Source organism: Phoenix dactylifera, unplaced genomic scaffold (genome assembly GCF_009389715.1).
Source record: "Phoenix dactylifera cultivar Barhee BC4 unplaced genomic scaffold, palm_55x_up_171113_PBpolish2nd_filt_p 000781F, whole genome shotgun sequence".
Classification (NCBI taxonomy): Eukaryota; Viridiplantae; Streptophyta; class Magnoliopsida; order Arecales; family Arecaceae; genus Phoenix; species Phoenix dactylifera.
Window position 1 is genome coordinate 77,784 of NW_024068151.1, and position 11,769 is coordinate 89,552.

Here is an 11,769-nt window from a genome sequence, read left to right on the forward strand (position 1 = left end):
TAAAAAACGTTTAGAAAGCCTTCCAGAAATTTCACGGTATATTGCCGTGTCTCCCACTTTTGCCTAACCTACTCTCGCATCTAGTCCGTCCATGTCATAACTGAGACGATCTTGTCCGTCTAGTTTTTCCCCGATATTCTTGATTCCCATCGACGCTTTTTGGGGTTCGGTCGGCACGAGAAAGAGAAACAGCCGTCCAATTCGGATCTGACGTTCAAGAACAGTCCAAATGGCCGCCTGAGGAGTTTTTTCCTTAATTTGATATTTCTTTTTTCTCTTTCCTTTTCCGTTCTAAACCCTAGGTCTCGTGAAATCGGCGAAACCCTAGCTCTCTAGGGTTAAGAAATTACCCCGAGAAAATTAGACAAATCGAAGGATTCTCCTGCACGAAACCTCCGATTCGACACGCTAACCATTTGCCCCAAGATATCTTGTGCGGATCGGTGCGTGATTTGGATTCTCTGGATCATTTTTATCCAGGTTTGTGTTTTCCTTGTCTGTTACTTTGATTGATTCGATTTTAATGCGGAATCGATTGGAGAATCGGTTTTGATCGATTCTATCGTCACTCCAGGGATCGATTTTGGTGCTTCTTGGAATAACACGCTCGAAATTTTGCAATCAGATCTGAAATTTCGGTTTCGATCTGAGCATCATGTATAATAGAAGATGAGATTTGGGGGTTTTGATTTTTCTTCCTGTGGACCGAGGGGTTGTAGATGGAAGATAGCATTCAGAAGCCTGCTTCATCCAATACCTCTAAAAAGTCAAAATCGTTGCATCTCCAGAGCATCTACGCTGAGAAATCGAGGCATTCCACTGGAAAATCTAGAGTTGAGAACTGGAATTCGAACACAATCCAGGAATCTAAGGATTTAAAGCGGAAACATCGATCATCATTGGAACATGGAGCCTCTGTTGCGGTGGAATCAAGGAAGAAAAGGAGCAGAAGGAATGTCTCGTTGAGTAATTTTGTTCCCATATCCGATAGGTGTCAGAAGGATCTGAATACCTCGACGCCAAAGTCAAATGGTTTAGGTGGCGCTTCGCTGAAAGAGAGTGATCTAAGCGAGCATTCCACCCCAAGAAAGGATGAAGACAGTAGAGCTCTGAATGTGGGTAATTTGGAGAGCTCATATGGTTTAGGTGACACTGTTGCCATTCTGGAAAGGCCCCATGGCATTTTAGGGAAAACAAACTCTTCTGAAAGCTCTACTAGCTTGAAGTGTGCAACCAATGATTCTATTTGTGGTGCCAATGACCAGACAAGTAAATTATCCATCAATCTGGAGCCCCCCTCTTATGTCTCAATCAACAAGAAGAAAAAGAAAAAATTCCGTGAACTTGTGGACAATGGTTCAATTAGAGACCATCTTGACTCCAGCATCAAGGTTAAAAGTGGGAATGCTGTCCAGATTACTTTGAGAAAGGCTAGAAGAAGAAAGAGACAGAGCACCATAATGGAAAATAGGACCCTAGTGGAGGCTCAAGCTTGTTTAGTTAAGGATGAAGCGAAGTTCTATGATGATTTTTTAGATGATGATGAGGAGAACCTCGAACAGAATGCTGCTAGGATGCTTTCATCTCGTTTTGATCCAAGATGCACTAGGTTCTTGGGGAATAAGATGGCATCTGTAAAACCAACAAATGGATCATCTTTACTGTTATCTCACAAGAACTTCAAGGGTGAAGAATCAGAGATGGTTTCAGTTGATGCTTCTAGTAGAGTGTTAAGGCCAAGAAAACACATTGGTAAAAGTCTTGTTAGGAAGCGTCGGCATTTCTATGAAGTCAGCTCTAGCGATATGGATCCCTATTGGGTTATAAAGCAGCGAATCAGGGTCTATTGGCCTTTGGACAAGACTTGGTATTTTGGTGTGGTTAAGAATTATGATCCGGTAACTAAGATGCACCATGTCAAATATGATGATCGGGATGAAGAATGGATTGATCTCCATAATGAGAGATTCAAATTGTTGCTTTTTCCTAGTGAAGTTGATGTTAAGCTTAACCCTGAAAAATTAGGGACAGCTGTGAAGCAAAAAACTGAAGATGAGGATAGGAACGATATGGATGAAAACTCTATGGCAAGCATTATGGAGTCGGAGCCCATTATCTCATGGTTGCCTCGATTAACTCATGCAGTCAAATCACCCAAACATGTTATCAGAAAGAAGCAACAAAGGATACATCTGCCCATGGATTGCGGGCCTTCAATCTCATTGTTACCTAATGAGTGCAAATCTGTGAGCATGCCTAGTATGGCCTCTAATAAATTATCGTCTAACAGTACTATGCCAGATTGGTCAATCAATGAGCACATTAGTGAAGTGCCACGTGTACTAGGGAGAAGCATTGGCTCCGACAACAGCAACATATCTTTTGTTTATATAAGGAAACGCTTTCACAAGAGGGTGAAGGGCTTGGACAATGCACTAGATGATTCTGCTTCCGTAGGTGGGCCCATTGATTTGCTTGCTTCTGTTGCTGACAATGAGTCAGCTTTTGAAGAACTGCATTATGCTGCCACAACAAGAGAACTCAAACAAACTACATGGAACTTGATCTTCTCACTCCAAGGCATTCGTTTTCATGCATTTGAAACTAAAATCATTTCGCTATCTAATGCTGATTTTCTCTTTCATCATGGTATACTGATGCATCTATGGCCAACTGTTCATATGGAAATAGTTATTGTTGATAATGTTCAGGGGTTAAAGATTTTGACATTTGAAGGCTGTTTAAGGGGGACAGTTGCTATTATTTGTTTGATCATGGCCACAATCCATCCGCAAGAAACATGCAACAGGCTGCCGGAGCTGCAAATTCCGTTCACTTCAGTTGAATTTAAGCTTTCAGGCCTGCAACATGAAAGAAATCAGCTTCTTTTTGTGATATATAGCTTTATGGAGCTGGAGTGTTCGAAATGGAAATTCTTGGAAAATAAACTTGGACATCAATGTATTTCAAAAAGCAAGCTACCTATTGCTGACTGCACATATGCCAATGTGAAGAGCCAGTTGACTATAAGTAACCGCCTACTATGCCCTTATGCTTTTGAAGAGCCAGACACATCTGTGGTAACTTCTTTTGTCCCTTAAATTTTGCTTTAACTTTCTTGCTGAAAATTAGTCACCTATCCTGTTATGCATGATTTCCTTTTTTATTGACTTCTCATACTCTTGTGCTGCAACCCTTATAGATTAATTCTGCTTCATTCACGGCATTGTTTATTTACCTTGCTTCACCATATAAATTATCTTTTGTTTTTTCTTTCTGACATGCAGCAGATGAATTTAGAGAAGTACTATTTAAGTGATTAAATAAGCTAACTGAATCTTTGTGATTGCATGTGCATTTTGTTTTGGACTTTCTACAAATGATTAAAGACCACAAGATGCATGCATGTTTTTTGAAGTTACATACGCAGCAGATGATAATTCAGATTCTTAATCTGGTTTGCTACATTATAGATGGTTTTTTTTTTTGAACTAAAAGCTTCAGAAGAAAATGCACTAAAAAAATGTCCATTTTCTGTTTTTCTGTAATAATTGGCATCAGCTGGAAAGAGAGAGAATTATGCTACCACACATGTTGCTTAATAAAAGGAAAAGAAATTATTTCATCATTTTATAACTTGTTAATTAGACCTTTTTTTTAAACTTGTGGAGCGCGGTGAACATTTTTTGGATGATCCTGAGGTTGTCCAAGGATAACTTGTGCTCTGTAGAGGAAACTTTGAAGAACTGAATAGAGGAGATGGAAGAAATTGAAGAATAGGAAGAGGCCGTGGAGCATATCATCCTAGGCTTTTGGTGATAAGATAAATCTCCTTTTTAACTGGTTTGGTTTTCCGGATTTTACGGGATTTAGATTCTCTGGGACAATCCCTCAAATTTTCCACCCAACATTATCTTCTCAACTACTCCCAATTGCACGAGGAGAGTTATCCGGTCGGCAAGTTATTGGAGCATCCAACAGCCCCTTATTTCCTAAACACAGTTACAAAACAGGCTTGATGTAACAGAAATCCTGTATTACATTTTTGTTGCACAAGTTGATGGTGGTTCAATATTAGCATCTTTAACGAAATTCTGCCCTGGGTTGGGTAGGGAACCATTTCTTTTTCTCACTTATAAAAAAATCAATAAATATTAATAAAGTTGTTATCGACATTCATTTGCTTCGTTAGATATAGTTGATATATGATAAGCCATCATGTCGTTCAGTTATAGGCATTTGGATATTGCAAGATACCTTCATTTAACTTGTCTATCTTTCCTTGGTATAATAAACCTAATATAACAAAACCAGCAGGACTAGGGATTTTCAAGACTAGAATTCACGAAAGTCCTTGTATTTGATTATACTTTTGGCACATTTGCTAATGATGGCCTTTGTTTTAATTTTTTGGATTTTTTGCCTGACTATTTTAGAATTTGCCTTAAAAATTTGCATTCTGGATTAATCTTTGTATATACTATCAATTCACACTTGATCATTTGCTGACAAGTTACAAAATAAGGCACCTCATCAAGGTTTGCCGAACTGGTATCGGTGGATATGGTCTCTACCATGCCGTTATGGGGTGTACCAGTCCAAAACGGGGAGGGAGAGGGAGGGAGGAAGGCAGGAAGGGAGAGAGAGAGGGGCCAAGGACTCACCTGCTCGGCAAAGAGCTTCGAGAGCCCCGGATGTTTGAAGAGAGAGAGGGAGAGAGGGACCCATAACGACCAACCTAGGGGGGTTTTGAACAGGTAGAGCTGCAGAATCCTGATAAGGGGAGTGCTTCAAATTGAGAGGAGGAGAGAGAGGGACAGAGAGCAACCTCAAGTGATCGGGGAGGGAGTGGAAGTGCAATTAGAGCTTGGATTTTCTGCGAACGGAAGTGCGATTAGGGCTGGTTGTTATGTACCAAATGAAGGCGCTGAACCATCCCGACAACCAACTGGTCCGGTTTGTTCGGTATATGCCTTTATCAGTCGGTTCAACAAACCATGCCCCTCGTGATAAGTGTAAACCATGCCCCTCGTGATAAGTTATGTTATAATCAGTTAAGGGTGAGAAGTCTAAGAAGATAACAACTGAAGGAAACCCTCTGTGTGGTCGTCAAGTAACATACTTTTCCACAATAAATCCAATTTATTATTATTTGCTTGAAACCCTGAAATCACATTCAGATATTATCTTGTTGCAATCAATCAATAAATTGCCAATGCCATCATGGCATAAATCCAAGTTGATGGTGATGCCAATTGAGCAGTGATGTTGGTCTAAGCTTACATGAGATAGGTGAGTCTTTTCATAAAACATTCACAAAGTAAAGCCTAATTTGACTTATGCAGTCTGCAGTTGAAATAATGTGTAATGCATCTACAAAATTTCATTCTAGAAGAATATACATATTATTCATTATCCAGTCCTCGTTTTTACATTGTGACACTTTGAAATTGGTAACTCTGCTTAAAAACTATCAACATCAATATCAACAACTTGTAGTGCTAGAAACTATGTGGAATCAAAACACAATTATTTTTTTGGTTTTATTTTCATCTTTTATTATACTAGTTAATTTGTTTAGGAAAGGTTATGTAAGAAACTTAGATTGGCGAACTCAATAGTGTGAATGTGACTCTAGTTTTTTTGTACTCCAGAAATTGCATCCTTTATATTATCTCCCCTCTAATCTACTAGAGGATGTACTATGCTAAGTACTATAGTTTGCACTAAAACTGGAAGATGATATGGCATGCTTTTAAAAAAATGAGATTATGAGGTTTATCAGATAGGATACTTCTGCACTTATTCATGCATGATGAAAGTTAATTTATTCCCAACGAGGGTCTAGAGAAGTAAATTTTAATTTCTTTTAATAGTGACATGTATACAAGAATTGGATTCAGACATGTTTCCAAGTAGATGATTTGGCAATAGGAAAAAGGATATATGGGGATAAGTAGAAAAAAAATAATTTCAACTTTATATATTTAAGTATAAAAGAATAAAATAAAATATATTTGTTGAGGTCTTTCAATATGCATGTTTCTCAATCCAAACTTCCCATTTAGCTTAAGAATTTTAGAAAATGAAACTTGCAAAAATTTTTTTCCAATACCTACATTTTTAACCAATCTCTAAAAGAACAAAATCTCACTTTTAACATTATTGTAGTGAATCAAACTCATTGGTGAAGTCCAAGTCTCTACCAATTTCTAAAATCTGTAAATAAGACAATTTGATGAGTATCCAAGAATCTGATGCGTATTTGACTCGGATATGCATCCAACACAGATTCTAGGAGCTGGACGCAAGTGTGCAGGTAACACACTTTTTTAATCCTCATGTAATTTGTGTTTCATTTTTTTTCCCCCCTTAAAATATGAATCTTTCAACGGTAATCTTGAGAAACAATGTGCTTGTTTACCAGCTAGCATGAAGTCATATCACCATGCTTCTTGTATTGACGTCAAAAAAAAATGCTAGCAACTTTCTGTTCTCTCTTGTGCAGGATTTCCGAGAAAGAGATTGCTCAGACATAAAACAAAGAGGTGTCTTTAGAAAATCAGCCTGTCTGGCTATTGACACTGAACTTTGCTATTCTGATGACAAGTGCAAGATGCTTACTTCAGATGCTCTTTGTTGTTCTGTTAACCCTTCATTTTTTCTGAACATGCATCTCAAGTCTTTGATGGATAAAAATGCATCTCTCATCAGCTTACAAAAGCCCAATTCAACATCTTCACATGACTGCCCAGGAAACTATGGTGGGTTTATCAGTGGGGGCCACTCCCCTGTTGAGGATTCGTCTGACCAAGTATCAGAGGTCACCCTCGAAAATCTTGGTTCTTCTTCAGGCCAGACTGCTACCAGTTCTGGATGGTTAAATTATGGTCACTCAAAGGTAGAGACTGATGCTCTCTCTGTAAGCAATGATGGTGATTGGATGAAATCCTCTCAGAAACTCTTCAAACATGATGTTGATATGACTGGGAATTCTGTAGGTTGCAGTGATTTGGGGAAGAATGCAATTAATGAGACAGGCATCCAATGCCAAAAGTTTCACCGGGGTGCTGAAAAGACATGTTCTTCATTGCCCGAAGATTCTTCTTCTCCAGATCAGTCTGATGGTGCGTATACTTCTTGTTTGAATGAAAGCAATGCCCAGACAATATTTGCTCAAGTTGAGGAAAAAATATATGGTAGTGGAAGACAATCAGTTCTGTCTGCATCCAACTTGGTCTCAGAAATGAATGGTGATATGACCCACAGCCCAAATACAACAGCTCAACAAAGCATATGGCATCACAATCAGCATAATTTGATTTCACCACAATTTGCTCATTACTCGAAATTGTGGCCAGAAGATTTTGTTCAGAATGGATTTGTTAATAGTACTAGAAAACCTCGAACTCAGGTTTCGTGTTCATTGCAAGTTGGAAATTATGGCTTTGGTTCAAAAAATCAAGGCCATCAGAAGAAAGGACATCTTTTTAAGAAAATTAAAACTGCAAACAGGATGCTTAATGGTTCTGAAGTTCCTCAAGCCTACCTAGAATCATTGACTTGTGATGCAAATGTCCTGGTTACAGTAGGGGACAGGGCTTGGAGAGAATGTGGGGCACAGGTTGTCCTTGACTCTGATGGTCAAAAGGATTGGTGGATAGCAGTAAAATTTTCTGGGGTCACCAAGTATGTGCACAAGGCAAACCAGTTTCTGCAGCCTGGCACTTCAAATCGTTATACTCATGCTATGATGTGGAAAGGAGGAAATGATTGGGCTCTGGAGTTCACAAACCGATGCCATTGGTCACTTTTTAAGGTGATGCATGAAGAATGCTACAATCGAAACCTTAGAGCTGCTTCTATTAAAAACATTCCTGTACCAGGTGTTTGTCTAATTGATGATGGGGAGGATGATGTTGTTGAGGTGCCCGGTTATTCGCAGCTCAAAGTATCATCAGCAGATTGGGACTGAGGTTGAGATGGCCTTGGATCCATCTCATGTGTTGTATGACATGGATAGTGATGATGAGGAGTGGATTTCAAAATACAAACTGCATTTGGATGGTAATGGGAGTAGGGCAGCTGAGATTACTGATGATATGTTTGAGAGGATAATGGACGTGTTTGAGAAAATTGCATATGCTAAACAATGCGACATCTTCACCGATGATGAATTAGCAGACTTCGTGGTTGAATTTGGTCCAATGGACACCCTTAAAGCTGTCTATGAACACTGGCATGAAAAGAGGCAGAAGAAGGGTTTGCCCCTGATTCGGCAATTTCAGGTGAGCTTTATTCTGTATTTTCTCTATTACACCAGTTCTTCAAGTTTCTGACATTTTCTTTAGCATTCCTAAATCTATAGTAAAATCAGATAATATTTTTTTTTTGGTAAGTAACTTCATTTGTTGAATCATGACGATTCCTTCCTTTTCTGCTTCTCTTATCCATTTTCATTCTTTTATATGTTCCAGCCTCCATTGTGGGAGCGTTACGAGCAGCAGTTGAGAGAATGGGAATTGGCTATGAGCAAAATTCGCAGTTCACTTGGTGGGTGCCAAAATAAGGCATGTCAAGTTGAAAAACCTCCCATGTTTGCTTTCTGCTTGAAGCCACGTAGCCTGGAAGTACCTAACAAATGCTTGAAGCAGCGATCACACAAGAAGTTGATGTTCACCGGTCACCGCTATTCTTCTACCAGAGAGAAGGATGGTCTCCGTGCTTCTGGTACGATTTTAACATCATTCTAACCTGCTTTTGCATTATATTTCTCCTTGATTGTCCTTTTTCCCAGTGTACTTGCTTTATATGTCATCAGGCAGAAAATTAAATGAGTTTTCAGTCAGAGGGGAGAAGGCTTTGATATCTGAGCCAAACCATGAGTTGTCTTGTTCTCCTCGGTGGCATTCATCTCCATCTGGTTACTCACCAAGGGACGATGCGAGGGCTGGAATTCTAACAATGAGCAGAGATGTTCTAGATAGAAGCCAACACCCGAAACTTCAAAGGACTAATTCAAAGAAAAACAGAATGTTGCTGGCTGCAAGGGATTCTCAGATGTTGCCATTTTCCCATATATTTTCAGATTGTGGAGAACCAAGGAGAAATGAAGTCAATCGATGGAGTGCTGATGTGCGCGAATGGCCTGGCATGAAGCAGTCACAGTTGGATGAGTTTCAGAAGCAACAAGCTGATATGAGAGAGTTTAGGTTGCATGATGCATCAAGTGCAGCTCAACATGCATCAAACATGGCTAAACTCAAGAGGGAAAAAGCTCAGTGGTTGTTGCGCAAGGCTGACCTTGCTCTTCATAAAGCAACAGTTGCATTTATGACCGCAGAAGCGATAAAAGCATCTCAGAAAGATGTGATTGGTGATGGTTAGATGTGTATCAGTTATATCTCAGGCATGAAGAAAGTGGGAGAAAAAAGCAGGCACACTTTTTGCATATTGGTGGCCCAATGTTTGCATAGATTGGTTGAGGCATTTCTTTCTTGAGAAGAGCTGTTTAGCCATCCACAATGGTTTCCAGGCAAACTGGTGTCATTAGGACCGTGCAAAGCCAGATAAGTCAATTTTGAGAAGTTTGATCAGCTGGTCAATTTTACCATTTTGGCTTTCTACTGTAGTAACTCTCCATTAAGGTGGAGTCTTGTAACTCCAATCAGGGGATTGTATGTAGTTTTTTGGTTGATACATATTGTACAGAATTTTTTTTTTCTTTAGTTATATGTTATTTCTGCGAATGTGTGTTGATGGGAGTGCAATTATGTGCTGAAAGTGTTCTCATTGCCATAATCTTTACGCTTGCTTTATAAGCAACAACAGTGAATGTAGAGGTATACAAGCTCATTGAAACTTTCAAAGTGCTGACAGGAGAAAACTGCCAATTATCAGGTAGTCTCCACAACTGAAAAATGTAAGTAATTTGTATAACATCTCATGTGATTAGCACCTGAATATGTTAAGATTACTTTCCAAAGTCTCAAGCATTTTTTGGAAGAATTTTGTTGTTTTGGCTGCTCATGCGATTGTGTACTTTAGATTGATTTAACTATAGTTTGCTACCTGTCAATTACATTTTAGCAAAAATATTGATTAGCTGTTGTTGGAGGTTTCAGCCTGATTTGCTTTGCCAGTGGTATTAGAAGCAAACCCACACAAGATCATTGATACCACAGTCTATGGAGTTGTGATCTATCTCCATCATTATTAGAAACACTTCCTTGGATCTGGCGCTAATTAGAAATTTTCCTCCGTAGCACATGATAGATTTATATGTGGTGATGGAGAGGTGAAAAGATTATTGAATTTGGCAATATATTAGGTTTTAGCTGATGCTATCTGTTATCTATTTTATAAGTGGGTTTTGAACTCAAGTGTTTGTCAACGTGTCAGACTTGTGTTCAATTGTAAGGAGATTCTAAAATTAGAAGCTTCTTAGGGAATATGTAATAAGACATTAAAAAAAAAGTTGTCATAGTACCTTGATACATATTATAATAACACTATATTACACATGCAATATCATCTTGTCACATTTTTATCTGTAGTCTTGGCGACCAATTGATTGGTTCCAACCTGAAAAACACTTCAGCAACTTGTCAATATATTAATATATTAAAACAAGATGATGGAGGCTTAGTGGCAGGTGGTCATTTGAAAAAAAACAAAAAACAAAAAAAAAACTGTTACTCTTAGTGGTTAGAGATATTGTGAAGATTGCAGTAGCCCAAAATTGGAGGTCAGCAAAATGATTGGTATCTCATAGATCTAGAGGAAGACAATTTTGTGCATTCCTTTGGTGTAGGAAAAAGCAAACATGATTCATGAAAGTTAGAAATGCTCAAAATTGGAGATATTTAAAATCTGTTATTTCTGTTGAACTTCTAATGCGAATCAATTTTTTTGATCAGATTTACAGAGCCTTGGATCTGTTTGCAAATTTGGTGAATGTTTCCCAAATATCTCTAAGTAACATGTGACATCCAAATGTGAAATGGTCATCTCCATGAAACTAATTATTGGTTGTGATTCTTGGTAGATTTGTCAGGTAGGCCATCTGCTAGGATAATAGTTATATTCTTCAGTAGCATACTTGTAACGCTAGAAAGAAGTGAGACTGAACTTGGCAATGGATGAGTTCCCTTCCTATAATGGTGTGGTTGTCTCCATGTTGGAGGGTTGATGGAGGTGTTGTCATTATCAATAGTTTGGTGCTGATGCATGTCTTTCCTGATCATACCTTTTACCCTGTCTATTGCTATGATGGGAAATCTGTTGCAGCAGAGACATTCCTATAGCACATTTGAGGGCCATCTGTGATGTTTCATCCATTCTTGCCTAAAAAATCTTTTTCTGTTATCCTGATTTTCACTTTTATCATTATCTTGCCAACAGCATTTTTCTCTCCTAGGCTGCTTTGCAGATAATTCATTTATATTTGCGAGAACTTAACATGCAGATGTTTTTATAGTCAGAAGTGAAAGTTGGGAGACCATTTTGCTCATGCTTGAAACGAGACAAAGGAATCAGCTGCAGGGTCCTAGATTGTCGAGGAAGATGGTTGTCCTGCCTCTTGTCATGGTTGCCAAAGAGTCACCTCAGGTATGTTGATTTTCATAAATTTCTTGAACGCCAAGTTTGTGTTTGTTCTACTTAGAAATCTTATCTAAAAGGCTCCTCAGCAGACAGCTTTTCCTGGAAATGCCTTCAGTGATACTGTACTGTGATAAATTATACCACCAGGAAGCATGAGGTTAGCTG

General features: G+C 38.7%; 1 protein-coding gene across 1 annotated transcript; it reads left to right on the forward strand.

The window, feature by feature from the left end:
- Positions 1-271: 271 nt before the first annotated feature.
- LOC103695648 lies at positions 272-9,759 on the forward strand. The gene is given in 6 exon segments (XM_008777022.3): positions 272-480; positions 575-3,080; positions 6,509-7,932; positions 7,934-8,288; positions 8,478-8,730; positions 8,822-9,759. Coding segments are annotated over 5 exon segments (4,959 nt in total). The 5' UTR covers positions 272-480; positions 575-719; the 3' UTR covers positions 9,388-9,759.
- The last annotated feature ends 2,010 nt before the right edge of the window (positions 9,760-11,769 follow it).